The 15,490-nt window shown below is 39.7% G+C and overlaps 1 protein-coding gene across 4 annotated transcripts in view; it reads right to left on the bottom strand.

Annotated features, from left to right (window-relative positions):
- The window catches only part of PLBD1 (phospholipase B domain containing 1), an 89,193-nt gene that overhangs the window by 21,312 nt on the left and 52,391 nt on the right, over positions 1–15,490 (bottom strand). For all 4 annotated transcript variants that reach the window (XM_070790047.1, XM_070790045.1, XM_070790048.1 and 1 more), the window contains exons 5-6: positions 10,949–11,089; positions 10,224–10,368 (exon numbers count right to left, since the gene is read on the bottom strand). In XM_070790047.1, the coding sequence (XP_070646148.1) occupies positions 10,224–10,368; positions 10,949–11,089 (286 nt within the window). The remainder of the gene's footprint in view (positions 1–10,223; positions 10,369–10,948; positions 11,090–15,490) is intronic.

Below are 15,490 nucleotides of genomic sequence, written 5' to 3'. Positions count from 1 at the left end.
GGCATGATTCAAGGCAGGGGTGGCCTGGCAGATGTTATCAGCATCCGGGTGCTAAGTTGTTTCAGCTTGTCCAATTCTTTGTGACTCTTTGGACTGTAGCCCTCCAGGCTCCTCTGTCTATGGGATTTCCCAGGCAAGAATACAGGAGTGGGTTGCCATTTCCTCCTCCAGGGGATCTTCCCGACCCAGGGATTGAACCCACATCTCTTACATCTCCTGCATTGGCAGGCGGGTTCTTTACCACTAGCGCCACCTGGGTGGCTACTCAGTATCCTGGGATGATACCAAAGAGGAACATAAAACAAAAGAAAGGCACATAGGAAAGCAGGAATGAAGTGCTACAAAATCTACCTACAGTCTTTGGAATAAGTGACCGAGTTCTACTTTTATTTAATTCTACTTTTATTTCTTCTCCTCCTTTGGTTCTTCTGCTTTTTAAAGGCAGAAGATATAGATCTTGGCATGTATTAAATCATAGTTTGTATATGTTTCAGCCTTATGATCAAAGTATCTAGGATAAAAGAGGTAACATGAAATTAATAAAAGTAATTGTACTTCATTAAAAATGTTTACAACTATAAAGGCAATTTAATAATGAATGAAAGTAGTAATATTATGGATTATGAAGGAGACTTGGCTACATTTTCCCCAGGCATTGAGGGTATTCTTTTATCTTCCTACTTTCAAGTATTGGAACTTCAAACAGAAGAAGGCTGAGCAAAATCATGTCTACCCAAACCCGAAGGGCTGCCAGAGTCTAAAAGGATAGACATGGAAACCCAATAAGTTAGAAACGCCTAGGGTGCTTGTTTGAATGTACCAACCCAGATCAACTGGTTAAGAATTCCTATGGATGGCACTTTAGAATCTTCATTTTTAACAAGCTCCAGAGAAAACTGTAAAGGGGTATGTAATATGTGTGTGGGAGGTGATGGAACGCCCAGATGTAATGCAAAGTAGGAACACATGCATGCTTGGTGAAACATACTGAGTGCGCTCTGGAGAGCTCCACTTACAGATAATTAAGCGGGAAGCCTCGGCCTCATAGGCATCATCATTATTTATTGTACTCCTCAATTAGAACACTTTGAATAGGTTCCAGCTTTGGTTCCCACGCAAAAGTTCCACCCACCCGCATCCCAAGAGGCCCTTTGAATCCACGGTCTCTTTTAGTTTTAACCATTTAACTTACATACAAATGGAACCATTTCTGAAAACAAACAAACAAACCAAAAAATGGGTATTTTGTAGTCAGATATGTTTTGCTTGAACCGCACTGCCCAACTTCTGAGCAGTATGGTTCTGAAAAGGCTATTTAACTTCTCTGAACCTGTTTATTTGAAAAATACTGATACAATACCCTCCTTGTTAGGTCTTTATGAAAATTAAGTGACATAAAACACACCAAATGTGAATTATGCATACACTGAGTGTAAGTTATAATGCCGGACACATAAGTAGGAACTAAACAAACATTAGTTTTGGGGGCTTTTTGTTTTTCTTTTTATTTCAAAGACAGGTTAAGCACAAATGAGTTTAAAGTAACTTACTTAAAACTTGGGTGCTGCCTAATTCCCATACAACTAGTTGGGTCCTATTCATGTCATTCCTATTAAGGTCCTAACTTGCTTCAGTCGTGTCTGACTCTTTGAGACTCTATGGACTGTAGCCCGCCAGGCACCTCTGTCCACAGGATTTTCCAGGCAAGAATACTGGAGTGGGTTGCCATTTCTTCCCAACCCAGGGATGGAACCCACATCTCTTCTGTCTCCTGCACTGGCAGGCGGGTTCTTTACTAGTGCCACCTGGGTGGCTACAAAGGATCAACTTACAGGTCCAATCCCTACACTGTCCAGGTGTGCATCTGAGATGCCTTGATAACAATTCCTGAACATCTTAGACTCTTGTTTTCAAATCAACAGTATAAAGGGAGGGTGCTAAATAAATTAGTTTTAAAAACATGCAGTTTATTTAAAAAAAAAGGGGGGGAGGGCAGGATGAAGAAAAGTCAGTGAGACTGTGATAGAGATGATGCTCTCTTCAGCAGGCCCTTCTCCACCTCTCACTGAATTTCCCATCTTTCTCTCTCCAGTTTCCACATGTCCACATCAGGATGGGTTGTCTGTAATCTGTCTGCTGTCTCCTTTCCTTTTTCTTTCCATTATCTTTTTCCTCCTTCCTTGCCTCCATAAATATTTATTCAATGATTACCATATGCAAGCCTCTGTACTGGCCCTGGGGATGCAGACATGAATACGGAACATGGGCTTTGAAGAAGTTACCCACAGGCACCAGGGAAGCTGAAAGGAGGGGTAGCTGGCTCTGCCTGAAAGTTAAGGAAGGCTTCGAAGAGGAGCGCTTGTGAGACTTTTGTTAATATGGCAAACATTTGGGTAAGGTGCATTAAAAGGCAATAAAAATGTTCATAGGGTGAACATTCCAATAGCAACACAAAGAAATTGGATGATTCCTCCCACAAGTAAAAATGGTAAACTGTACGGTGGCGGTGGCTTAGTCACTCAGTCACATCTGACTCTTGTGACCCCAAGGACTGTAGCCCGCCAGGCTCCTCTCTCCATGGGATTTCTCAGGCAAGAATGTTGCAGTGGGTTGCCATTTCCTTCTCCAGGGTAACAGTATGATTAATTGGGGCTTACCCAAGGAATGCCAAGTTGATTTAACATCTGAAAATTAATCAATGGAACTCACTATATGAATACAAGATGAAAATCAGGTGATCATTTTAATAGAAAATGAGAATTGCATGAAGTGCAGCACTTATTCATTGATAGAAACATAAAGAAAAGTAGTAAGAGACAGAATCCTCTTTAACCTTATAGAGGGTATCTACAAAAAGCCTACAATTAACATCATACTTGATGGTAATGACTGCATACTTTTTCACTTAAGATCAGGAACTAGGCAAGGATTTCCATGCCACTTCTAGTCTATAGTCTACAGTCGTGGAGGTCTTATCCAGTGCACTCATGGAAGAAAACAAAGACAGAGAAGGTAAGGGGGAAGTAAAAGTGTCTTCCTACAGAGATGGGCTGATGAGGCATCTAGAAAAATCCCAAGAAATCTACCAAAAAAAAAAAAAAAAAAAAAAAGCTATTAGAATGATAAATGAACTTAGAAAATTCTCAAGATAAAAAGTAAATATACAAAAAATAGTATTTCAATATTGTGATGGTTTTTAAATTTCCACAATTCCTTGGCAATTTTCCCTTAAAAAGATAGATTCTAACGTCCTCTTCTTGAGTGTGGACTAATCATTAACAACCTCTTTCTAATGAATGTGGTGGAAGTGACAGCATGTGACTTCTGAGACTAGGTCATAATAGTCACTGCTGTTTCTGCCTTGTTCTTATGGATCACTTGGTTTGGGGGAACCAGGAGCCCTTTTTCAAGAATACTTGAGCAGTTCTACAGAGAGGCCCATGGAAGGGAATCGATTTGTCAGCAGCATCTTTTTGACCATGGAAGTGAGTCACCTTGGAAGTACATCCTTTCGCTTCAGTTAAGTTATCAGAGATTTCAGCCCCTCAGTCTCCGGGTCTTTGTAGACACAAGCCATCCTAACTGGGCCCTATCTAAATTCCTTATCCATAGAGACTATGAAATGCTAAACAATTACTGTCATTCCTTCAAGTCACAAGTTTGGGTCATGACTTGTTACATGGTGATAGATAACTAATGCATACATACAAGCAATGAACAATTGGAAAAGGGAATAAAAAACCGAATCTGATGACAGTAGCATCAAAATTCACTTAGGATTCAAATTAGTTTAAGGTATGTAAGACCAATATACTAAAAACTACCAAAAAATTGCTCAAATTAAAGAAGAAGACCTAAATAAATAAAGAAACAATATTTGTGGATGGGAAGACTCAGGTTTACTGACATGTTGATTCTCTCTGATTAATTTAAAGCTTCAATGCAATAGAAATCAATAGATCTTTTTTTTTGACATGAACAAATTTTATTTTTAATATAATTTCTAAAGGCTACACTTTGATGTATTCCCTGAGTTGTAAAATGTAACCTATCTTACACCCTATAGCTTGTACCTCCCAGTCCCCCTACCCTCTGTAAACCCTCTCTCCTCCCCACTAGTAACAACTAGTTTGTTCTCTATATCTATGAGTCTTCTTTTCTTGTTATATTCACTAATTTATATTGTTTTAGAGGCCACATATAAGTGATTTCATATAGTATTTGTCTTTCTCTCTCTGACATAAGTGAAATAATTCACTTAGCGTAATGCCTTTCAAGTCCACCCATATTGTTCCAAATGGCAAAATTTCATTCTTTTTATGGCTGAGTTGTATTCCATTGTGTGTGTGTGTGTATATATATAAATATATATATATAACATATATACCACATCTTCTCTATCAGTCATCTGTTGATGAACACTTAGGTTGCTTCTATGTCTTAGAAATTGTAAATAATGCTGCTATGAACACTGAGGGGCACATATCTTTTCAAGGTAGTGTTTCTGGCTTTTTTTTTTTTGGATATGTATCCAGGAGTGGAATTGCTGGGTCATATGATAGCTGTAGTGTTAGAGGAACTTCCATACTGTTTCCCATGGTGGCTGCACCAATACAGATTTCCACCAGCCAGTGTACAAAGGTTCACTTTTCCCCACATCCATTAGAGATATTGAGTAGAGTTCCCTGTGTCATACAGTAAGGTCCTTATTAGTCATCTATTTTACATATGTGTTGTCTGTTTAAGTCGTGTCTGATTCTTTTGCAACCCCATGGACTGTAGCCTCTGTCCATGGAATTTTCCAGGCAAGAATACTGCAGTGGGCTGCCATTTCCTCTTCCAGGAGTGCCTAGTGATGGTGGCAGAAACTAAGGATCCAGAGAAGTATATAAACTTTTTTTTTTTAACTGCTTTTCAAATTAATTAATTAATTTTTGGCTGTGCTGGGTCTGTGTTGCTGCAAGCAGGCTTTCTCTATTTGCAGTACATGGGCTTCTCATTATGGTGGCTTCTCTTGTTGCAAAGCATGGGCTCTAGGCACATGGGCTTCAGTAGTTGTGGCACACAGGCTTAGCTGCCCTGTGGCATGTGGAATCTTCCCGGACAAGGGCTCAAACCTGTTGCCCCTGCATGGACAGCAGATTCTTATCCACTGGACCACCAGGGAAGTCCCAGTGTATAACCTTTTATCTGGGAAGTGTTCCCGAGCTATAGTGAGGCCAAGGGGGTGTGCCAGCATGATGTCTCCCAGCTTATGTTCCCTGGCTATGTCTCCTGAGCCTCTAGAGGGGTGGAAAACCTGAAGCCTGTCTGAAGCTGAAGCTCCAGGCTAAGTAAATAGGTCTTTTTCACAGGAATACTTGGGTTTTATTTCCACTTGCTGTCTGTGCAGTGCCCCGGGGATGTTTGCCTGCTGAGAATTGTCTTTCTGATGGTTACAGCCCTGTGGAGCTCAGGAATGCCAGTGTCCTTGGCCAGCAAGGCCGAGGGATCAAAGGGTGTCCCCTGTGTGGATTGCACGTGCTCAGCGGCTTTAGCAAGACTGATGAGGAGTGTAGCAGCTGGAGCACGCTCACTGGCTTCAGAAAGACAGCTCTCCAGCCCCAGCCAGGAGGTGGGGGAGTGGCGCAACCACTGTACCTGCAGACTTCAGCCAGGACCTGGGACGGTGTCACCACCATCCACCCCTGCCTGCTTAGCTAGGCAGTTGGGAGGGTATTGTATCCAAGCTCACCAACCTGTTCTAGCGTGCTAGGTGGAGAGTGCAACAACCAGGTCCATGAGTGCCTCTGCCTTCGGGAGGGTTTTTTTTTTTTTTTTGCTCTTATTTATTTATTTTTGGCTATGCTGGATTTTGGTTGCTGTGCAAGCTTTTCTCTAGTTGAGGCAAGTGGGGGCTACTCTCTAATTGCAGTGCATGGGCTTCTCATTGCTGTGGCTTCTCTCTTGGTGGAGCACGGGCTCTAGGGCACACAGGCTTGGTAGTTGTGGCTCCCTGGCTCTAGAGCACAGGCTCAGTAGCTGTGGCATACAGGTTTAGTTGCTCTGCGGCATGTGGGATCTTCCCAGACCAGGGATCGAACCCGCATCCCCTGCACTGGCAAGCAGATTCTTTACCACTGAGCTACCAGGGGAGCCCAGGAGCTTTTCAATTGTCCCCTGCCTCTCCAGCTGATGCCTTTAGATTGACAACGAATCTCCTTCACGTATGGCCCTTTCCAAGCTACTGTTACTCAGCTCGCTCTGGGGGTAAGACCACATGCAAAATCCTTTAATAGGGGAATTTCACATTCCTATAGCACTTTGGAACCCTTGGAGCTCAGCCCTGTTGGGTCTCTAAGCCAGGAGTTTTGGGGGCTCATCTTTCTGGGGCAGACCCCAAGGGTTGGGGTGCCTGGGGTGGGGCTCCAATCCCTTACTTCTCCTGGAGAAGCGGCAGGCTCATGAGTCCTTGTCCAGTGTTGCTGCATACAGTAAGGAGAGGTCTTTTGCAAGACCTGTCTCTGCCTCTCCTACCTGCCTCAGTGTGTTTCTTTTATTTTGTGTTGTGGGGAGCATTTTGTCTAGTTTTCTGATCTTTTTCAGAGGGAAATGTTCCATACTTAGCTGTAGATTTAGTGTGTCCATGAGAGCCCATGAGTTCAGAATTTTTCTACTCTGTCATCCTGGACACTGCCTTAAAACCTTTCTAGATTAAAATGGGGGATATTATATTAATTTGTTTCCTTGAATAACCTCCTCTATTTTTATGAAGTCAGCTGGGACTCTTGGTGAACCCAGAGCACGAGATTGGCTTGAATAAGTCTGGGTGTGCTGGGGTAAGCAAATCCTTTTGCAATATTGACCAAGGCAGTGTGAAGGATTACTAATGCTCCTCCTATCCCCCTATGCTGGAGGACAGTTTTGAGAGTGCCCTTGTAATAATTCTTACTAGGCAATTATCCCTCAAGGATTTTGGCAGGAACAACAGGAATATACAGAAAGCCAAGATCTGCTCTAGTAATTCAGCAGTCATATTTTTTTTCTTCTTGAAGATGAATATCAATCTTCTCTCCATATATTGAGCTATAACACGTTACATGGTTTGAGTTGCCTGGATTGTTGCCTCACACTTCTACATGTTCTGTTGGAAGCCTCTCTTGTCCAGCGCTCAGGAGCTTGGCATTTTGTAATTTTAAAATGCAAATCTATTAATGTCACTTTCACTTGTCACTTTAATGGTCTTGCATTGCCCTTCATTCCCTCCCTCTGGGCTTCTCTGAACTTTTTCTTGCCTACAGGCTTTTACATGTGCTATGTTCCATGTGGAACATTCCATCACATTCCATCACATATCCCGATTGGTCTGCCTAATTTATACTTGCTTTTGTGTCTTAACATAAACTTTACTTTCTCTTAAAAGTTTTCTCATCGTCCCCAAACTACTCTTCCCTATTATTACACAAATCACACTTTAAGCATTGCTTTCTTTTATTTGTCTCTATTTTTTACAAGAAGGTAAAATTTTGTTAGAATAGAGACCATTTGTCCTGTTTTTCATCACAAACACTCTGTCTAGCACATTTTAATGGAAAATTGTAGATGAATAAATTATATCATGACTTGATCTATCAGTTCTGACTCAACAATTCTTAGTATATTTATCCATATTAGGAAGAACTTCCAGGTCCTGCTACTCTGAGTACAAAACCAACATCATGATCCTAATTCACTCAATCTACCGTGGCATTCCTCCACCAAAAAAAAAACAAGTCACCCAGCTTCTTTTCTGGGATCAACAGCACCTTCACATGGCATAGAGTTCACGGCAAAGCTTAGTTCCACACCTATTGAATGAATCCGATGTGACTGATCCCTTAATTAAAAAATTCTTTGTAATATAAATAAAATTCTATGTGGTTTTCATGTTTGCTGTTGAGAACAAAGCAGTTTAGTTAGAGAAATTATGAATTACACTGCTCTACTGGCTCCTATAAAAACATCTTGGAGTAAGAAAGATGTCTTTTGTTTTCTCTCAGTTATATATATACTTCTGTATCTGTCTATTCTGGAAGGAAATCAACCCTGAATATTCATTGGAAGGACTGATGCTGAAGCTGAAGTTCCAATACTTTGGCTGACTCGAAGAGCCAACTCACTGGAAAAGACCCTGATACTGGGGAAGACTGAAGGCAGGAGGAGAATGGGGACAACAGAGGATGACATGGTTGAATGGCATCACCGACTCAATGGACATGAGTTTGAACAACCTCCAGGAGATGGAAGGACAGGGAAGCCTGGTGTGCTGCAGTCCATGGGTCGCAAAGAGTCAGACACAAGTAAGCGATCAAACAACAACAATATATGCAAATATTAGCAAGCCAAACGTTTTCATACGAAATTCCTCCATGTCCTTCTCCCTCACTACTTTTGGGATCCAGGACTGTTAAGATTGGAGAGTTTTGAAAGCAAAGATTTCAGGTAGCTGTTGAATTTTGCATTTTATCAAAAATAGGAGGAAGAATAGGAATGGTTCATTGTCTCAGTATCTTGCTGTCCTTAAATTTTGGAACAAAGAATCAAATCATGGTCTAACTTGCAGAAAGGAGTCCTCAGTCCCCCTCAATACTAAAACAATTCAGCAAACAACAACAAAGATGAAATCCAAGTGATCTCAAAGGAAGGATCAGATCACAAGGACAGTAAAACAGACCACTATTCCCCTGGTCAGAATTCCTGATAGGGTAAAGCTAGTATTATCAAGAACAACAGAACCAGAAGAGGCAATAATACTCAGACAAAAATACTCTTTCAAAGGTAGATATGACAGGTAGTTGGTATAACCACCCTGTAAGTTGCATATTTGTAATTAGAGGTTAGTATCCACATCATATCCCTATAGGACACTTGGATGTTTGGTAAGAACTTCCCCCTTGTCTTTTTGCTGGTGATGTTTTCTGAAGAGGTTGCAAACCAGCTGTTGGGGGCAATTCCAGCTATCAGATACAATTTTAGGGGTTTACACAGTGGGTTTTGTTTTTTAAATCCATATTTCTCTCTTGAGAAGCTAGAGGATATGGAAATACTGATCTCCAGGACGTGTCCGGGTGACAATGGTTAGTAGGTGCTGAACAGCTGACTCCCTTTCAATGGACCCTGTCTTTGCTACAATTGTTTCCACTTCTATTTACTTTTACTGATCCCTTTTATTCACTTATATCATCTTCTTGTCTCCTTTAGGCATGCATATGTGCATGCTCAGTCTCTTCATTTGTGTCCAACTCTGTGGCTCCATGGACTGTAGCCGACCAGGCTCCTCTGTCCATGGGATTCTCCAGGCAGGAATACTGGAGTGGGTTGCCATGCCTTTAGATCTTCTTAACCCAGGGATCAAACCCACACCTCTAATGTCTCCTGCATTGGCAAGTGGTTCTTTACCATTAGCACCACCTAGGAAGCCCATTGCAAGCATGAGCCCCCTGGGAAGCCCCCTGCTTTAGGCATAGGAGTTTGCAACTCCTATTCTACAAAGATTGTCCCTTCTCATCCATCTCTACTTGCTCAAATTCTAGTCATCATTCATAGTTCATCTCAAATCTCAACTTTTTTCCTTTTCCCAACAATCAGATGTGAGTTATCCCTATTTTGAATACTCACAACATTTCTAACACTGCTTTTGTAGCCTATACAGTATTCAGCAGTAATATTATTCTTATCTGTATTTTATTTATCTTGTTAGTATAAGACCTATAAGCTTGTACATTCATTCACTCATTCATTCAGCAAAAATTTATTTTTTGCTGAATTTATTTTTTGCCATACGCTAGGTAAAGTCCTGTGGATATTGCAAAGAATACAAGAAATGGGTAAATCAACCATACTTCGACTAAAAAAATCATAAAAAAGAGAACTGGAGACAGGCTCTCAAGGAGAAATTGCAATCAGGATCTTTCTTGCTCATCTTTGCTTCCACTTCAGAGCCTCAGAAAGTGACTTGTACTTAATACTCAGTTGGCATTTGTAGAAGTGAATTTCTGGCAATCCTCTTAACATAGTTTATGACATAGTACTTTAAGTAAAAGTAATAGAGTTATATATCTTCAAACAGCACTCTAAAAACCAGTTTTTATTAATATATGCTAATCACTAAACATTTATTCATCCATTCCAGTTACTCTGAATCACCAAGGTTTCATCTGGAAATAGGACTCAAAGTACTGAGATGTCTCTCTAAATTTAGTTACCTGGGTAACTGCTGAAAGAGAGGCGACTGCTGCTGGTGTCTTTATCAACGATGTTGAAGTCCCAGTGTTTATATATCCTGAGCATGGCTGCATATGTGTACCAGCTTGAGTGAGCAAAAAAGATGTTCTCAAATCCAGGAAGAACCTGTAGCCAGAATCACAGTGAAGTAAACAGAAAACTGACTGCAAATGTGGGAAATATACATCTACTGAGGTGTTTATTGCTATATTTGGTAGTGGAAAATTAACCTTTAATGTACACAAGACAGATTCTGTCCTAGCTTCCAAAATGGAAGATTCTAGAAGGTAGGAGTGGCAGGTACATACAGCATGAGAAAAATGATGGAAGAAACAGAAGTGCTGTGTGCATGCTAAGTTGCTTCAGTCGTGTCTGATTTTTTGCGACCCCATGGACTGTAGCCTGCCAGGGTCCTCTGTCCATGGGATTCTCCAGGCAAGAATACTGAAGTGGGTTGCCATGCTCTCCTCCAGGGGATCTTGCTGACTCAGAGATTGAACCTGCAGTGGCAGGTGGGTTCTTTAACATCATGTACATCCAATTCCCTCTATCAGTTCCTTCCAGTTCTTAACTTCCATGACAGAGGAACCCATGAGGTGATATGTAACTACAGCAGGGGTGGTGAGATGCCATGTTTGGGTGACATATAGAAAGAATCTCCATGGACCAGAAGAAGGACAAAGAGAAAGGCTACCGAGTGACTCACCTTAATAAGGGCAGAGCAATGTCCCATGTCCCATCTCTTAAAAAACTTCAGGCTGGAGTTTTTTGTGGGAGAAAGTGAGGGAATCAGATCCAGCAGGTCTCCAATAGCATTCAGGAACTGAATCTGGAACAGGGTCATGGGCTGGGGAAAGACAAAGACTGCACTTAACATTGATTTGTTACTATCACATGTCATTTTCTATTGGGAGGGTTCCCCTTGTTAGGTATTCCTTTGTGAAGAGTCCCTCATGTAACAGATACCAAGATTTTTTTGTACTTTATAAAATAATTTTTATTACTTTATAGTTTACGAGACATTTTAGCCTTTTATCCACAGATTCGAAGAGTGGGTCCTAGGAAAGGAAAACAGAGCACTCTGCTTGCATTTCTCTACTGCAGATTTTTTCAGTCTTGGCACAAGTGATACATGTGTGCATGGCCAGTCATGTCTGACTCTGTGACCCCATGGACTGTAGCCTGCCAGGCTTCCCTGTCCATGGGACTTCCTGGGAAAGAACACTGGAGTGGGTTGCCATAAGATTTATAGTGGAAATTCTTTTCACTCCTCTTCTCTGTTTGCTCAAACCTCAATCCTATCTCCAGCTTACCACTTGGTTTCTAGTGTATCTCTTTAGACTTTTAAAAATGCCTTGTGCTGTGCTAAGTTGCTTCAGTCGTGTACAATTCTGCAACCCTATGGACTGTAGCCTACCAGGCTCCTCTGTTCATGGGGATTCTCCACGCAAGAATACTGGAATGGGTTGCCATGCCCTCTCCAAGGGATCTTTTTAAAATGTCTTACAAATACATTTTTTAAAACATAAATAATAATATATTTTATGTGCTTCTTTTCACCTTGATTTTTTTTTTTTCCCTCTTCGTATCTTTTGGTGTCTTGGGGACCGTTCCATATTGGATGTAAAAATCTTCTTCATTCTTTTAAACAGTATGTCTATGAATGGATGCATTATAATGTTTTTAATCAGTATTTTATTGATGGACTTTCAGGTGGTTTCTAGTCTTTTACTATTAAAGACAATCTTCCAATAATGAGCCTTGGACACATTATTTTCTATAATAATGTGTGTAGAACACACATTATATTATAATCTGTGTAGAACAGATTTCTAAAGATGATTTTGATTTTAATAGATATTTCCATATTATCTTCACAGGGCTTATTTCAATTATACTATTACAGCCTCAACAACGAATTAAACAATTAGTTTATTTCCAAGTTGATAAGGAAAAAACAGTATCTGGTAGCTACATTTAATGTAGACCATTTTTAAAGTCTTTATTGAATTTGTTACAATATTGCTTCTGTTTTATGTGTTTTTTTTTTTTTTTGGCCATGAGGCATGTAGGATCTTAGTTCCCCAACCAGGGATCGAACCCCCTGCACTGGAAGACAAAGTCTTAGCCACTAGACTGCCAGGGAAGTCCCCTCACTGTAGTTTATCTTGGCATTTATGAATACAGCTGAATATATATTTAAGAATCTTTGGATTTACTTTTTGTGAACTGTTAACATGCTTTATTTTTCTACTAGGTTATTCTTTTTTATCTACTTTTAAGAGCTCTTTAAGTCTGACATGAATTGCAAGATTTTTTCAGTTTGTAATTTGCCTTTAAATTTTTTGCATTTATTTTAAAAATCAAGAATGATATCATACATATGAAAGAATGAAGATGTAAATGCACATTTTAAGAAAAAATAATAAAAATAAACTCCTATGTACCTGCATCCCAGTTAAAAAATAGACTGTTTTAAATAGACTATCAGCTGTGCCTTAGAAAGTCACCAATCTCATTTCTGTTCCCCATCAGCAGTAACCACTCTGCTAAATTTCAAGTTGTTCATTCCTTGCTTTCCTATCATTTTATCATCTATGTATAAATCCCTAGGCAATATATTTTTAAAACTTTGCCTGGTTTAGAATATGGATAAATAGAATCATATCATGTGCATTCCCTTGCTCAAAATTATTTTTTGACATGGATCAATGTCGACAGTGTGGAAACGGTTCGTTCATGTTCATTCCCATATGGTATCACATTACATGAACATACGGTATCACAATATACTTAGGATAAGCATTTGAGACGTTTACAGCTCACAGTAAACAATGATGCTGTGAACTTTTACATATGTGGACCCCATGTTCAAGACTGTATCTAATCTCTGAGTGGGTCTGCCAGGTTGTAGAATATGTATTAACCTCAAATGTTTCAAGTAATGTCCCATCCTTTTCCAAAGTGGTTGTAAGAGTTTACTTACACCAGTAGTGGTTGGGATTTCCCAGTTCTGGTGTGTAATAGGATTTCACTGTGGCTTTATGATGCATTTCCTTGAAATCGTGCATTTCTTCACATGTGTATTGGTCATTTGTGCTTCCTCTGCTGTGAAGTTCCTGTTGATGTTTTGTGCCCGTTACCCATTTTTCTACTGGGTATGTTCTTTTTAAAAATTTGTTGACATTCTTTATGTATTTTAGATACAAATCCTTTGTTAGTTAAATGCATTGCAAATATCTTCCCCTGGTTTGCAGCTTATCTTTTCACTCTCTATATTGTTTTTTGATAAAAAGAAATTCTTATTTTAATTAGTCAAATTTCCCAATCTTTTTCTCCATGGCTAGTGCTTCTATGTCTTGTTTAAGATAGACCATATTCTCCTGGGGAAGACTAAATGCTGCTGGGTCAAGGCTATTGTCATTACTTCTAGGCTTTTTCAAGGGACAAAGAAAGGAAACGTACATTTTTTTTAAATTAAGGAAGCCAAAAGTAATGATTTCCTACCTATATGTTAATTAAAAAATACACAGCATGTTTACTTCATTAACTTTTCTTGTGCTGAAAATCTTTTTATCTAATATACTTCTTTGCTTTATCTTTATGTATCAAAATCTATCAGATTTCAAAATAGCAATATAATATTTTTACTAAAGTAAGATTACAAGTCAAGGCTGTCTATTTCTGTTTTGGTGGTTTTCTTATCCTTAGCATCTATTCCACTGAGGATGCACTGCTTTGTGAGGATAACTGTTTTTTGCTCGTTTGTTTTGGCCATGCTGTGTGGCATGTGGGATCCTAGTTTCCTGACCGAGGATGGAACTCATGCCCCCTGCACTGAAAGTGTGGAGTCCCAACCACTGGACTACCAGGGAAGTTCAGTAACTCTGTTTTGACATCATCTAACTGTTGCCCATATGGTTATACCATGAACTTGATGTATTAAGTATATTTGTGTGCATTCGTTTTCAGGTCTTAGGAATCACTTAGCTTCCAAAAATTTTGTGTAAGTATGAACAGCATTTACATGGTTTCAAAGTCAAATGTAAAAAAACAAGTTACATCCAGAGGAATGTAGCTTTCATTTCTGCTCCCTCCATTCTCCTTTCATTTATCTTTTAGTTATTGGTTTACACTTTCATTGCTGTTTCTCCTTGAAAATATGTGTAAATCTATCATCTCTCTATCTATCATCTATTATCTATCTATCTCAATTTCTTATGCAGAAGGCAGCACATGATATACACCAGTCTTTACTTTTTACACTTAATAACAGATTCTGAAGGTCAGTCCATAGCAGTATATGGAGATACACCTCATTCCTGTTTACAGCCACATCATTCGTACAGCCAGTCTTCATGTCTTTGGCTGTTTTCAGTCTTTTCACTACGTAAATTATCTGCAATGAATAGGTTTATATTGCTGCCAGTGAACCTTTGTGATAATCCTGGAAATCTTGCATCAGAGGATAAATGAGTATGTGATTTTGGTGTTGGATGCCAAGCTGTCCATAGCAGATATGCCATTTTGTATTCCCACCAGTCTTTTAGGAAAATGTTTTTTTCCCCCTATTACCTGTTAACACAGTATGCTCTCACACTTTGGAATTTTTGCCAAACTGATAAGTAAGAAAAGATTTCTCAGTATGGCTTTCCAGGTGGCTTGGTGGTAAAGAATCCACCTGCCAATGCAGGAGACATGGGTTCGAACTCTGGTTCGGGAAGATCCCCTGGAGAAGGAAATGGCAATGCACTCCAATATTCTTGCCTGGGAAGTCCCATGGACAGAGGAGTCTGGCGGACTACAGTCCATGGGCTCACAAAGCGAGTGGACACAACTTAGTGACTAAACAACAAGCATTTCTCAGTATGGTTTTAATTTGTATTTCTAGTTTTATTACCAAGGCTGAGCTCATGTGATTAAGAATACTTTTTGCACCTATTTTCTATAAACTGTCATTTTGTATATTTTGTCCAGTGTGCGTGTGGTATATATATTACCTCCAGGAAATAAACTCTTCCTAATTTTTGGAAGTATATTAAACAGTACCTTTCTATCCTCAATGATTCAGTAAACTTTTCAGAAAAAATTATGACATGTGGGCCTGGGTTGTGTGTGTGTGTTTATGTGTGTGTATGTGTGTGCAAGTGCTGTGGAGGATGGAAATCATAGTACTTGTACACTTTTAAAAATGTATACATTTTTATTTATCATATTGTCTAAAACTCTAGCTTTAGTAGGTTAATCA

Source organism: Bos indicus, chromosome 5 (assembly GCF_029378745.1).
Source record: "Bos indicus isolate NIAB-ARS_2022 breed Sahiwal x Tharparkar chromosome 5, NIAB-ARS_B.indTharparkar_mat_pri_1.0, whole genome shotgun sequence".
In the NCBI taxonomy this organism is placed as follows: domain Eukaryota; kingdom Metazoa; phylum Chordata; class Mammalia; order Artiodactyla; family Bovidae; genus Bos; species Bos indicus.
The sequence above is the reverse complement of the archived record's forward strand: the minus strand, read 5'-3'. Positions and strand labels throughout refer to the sequence as shown.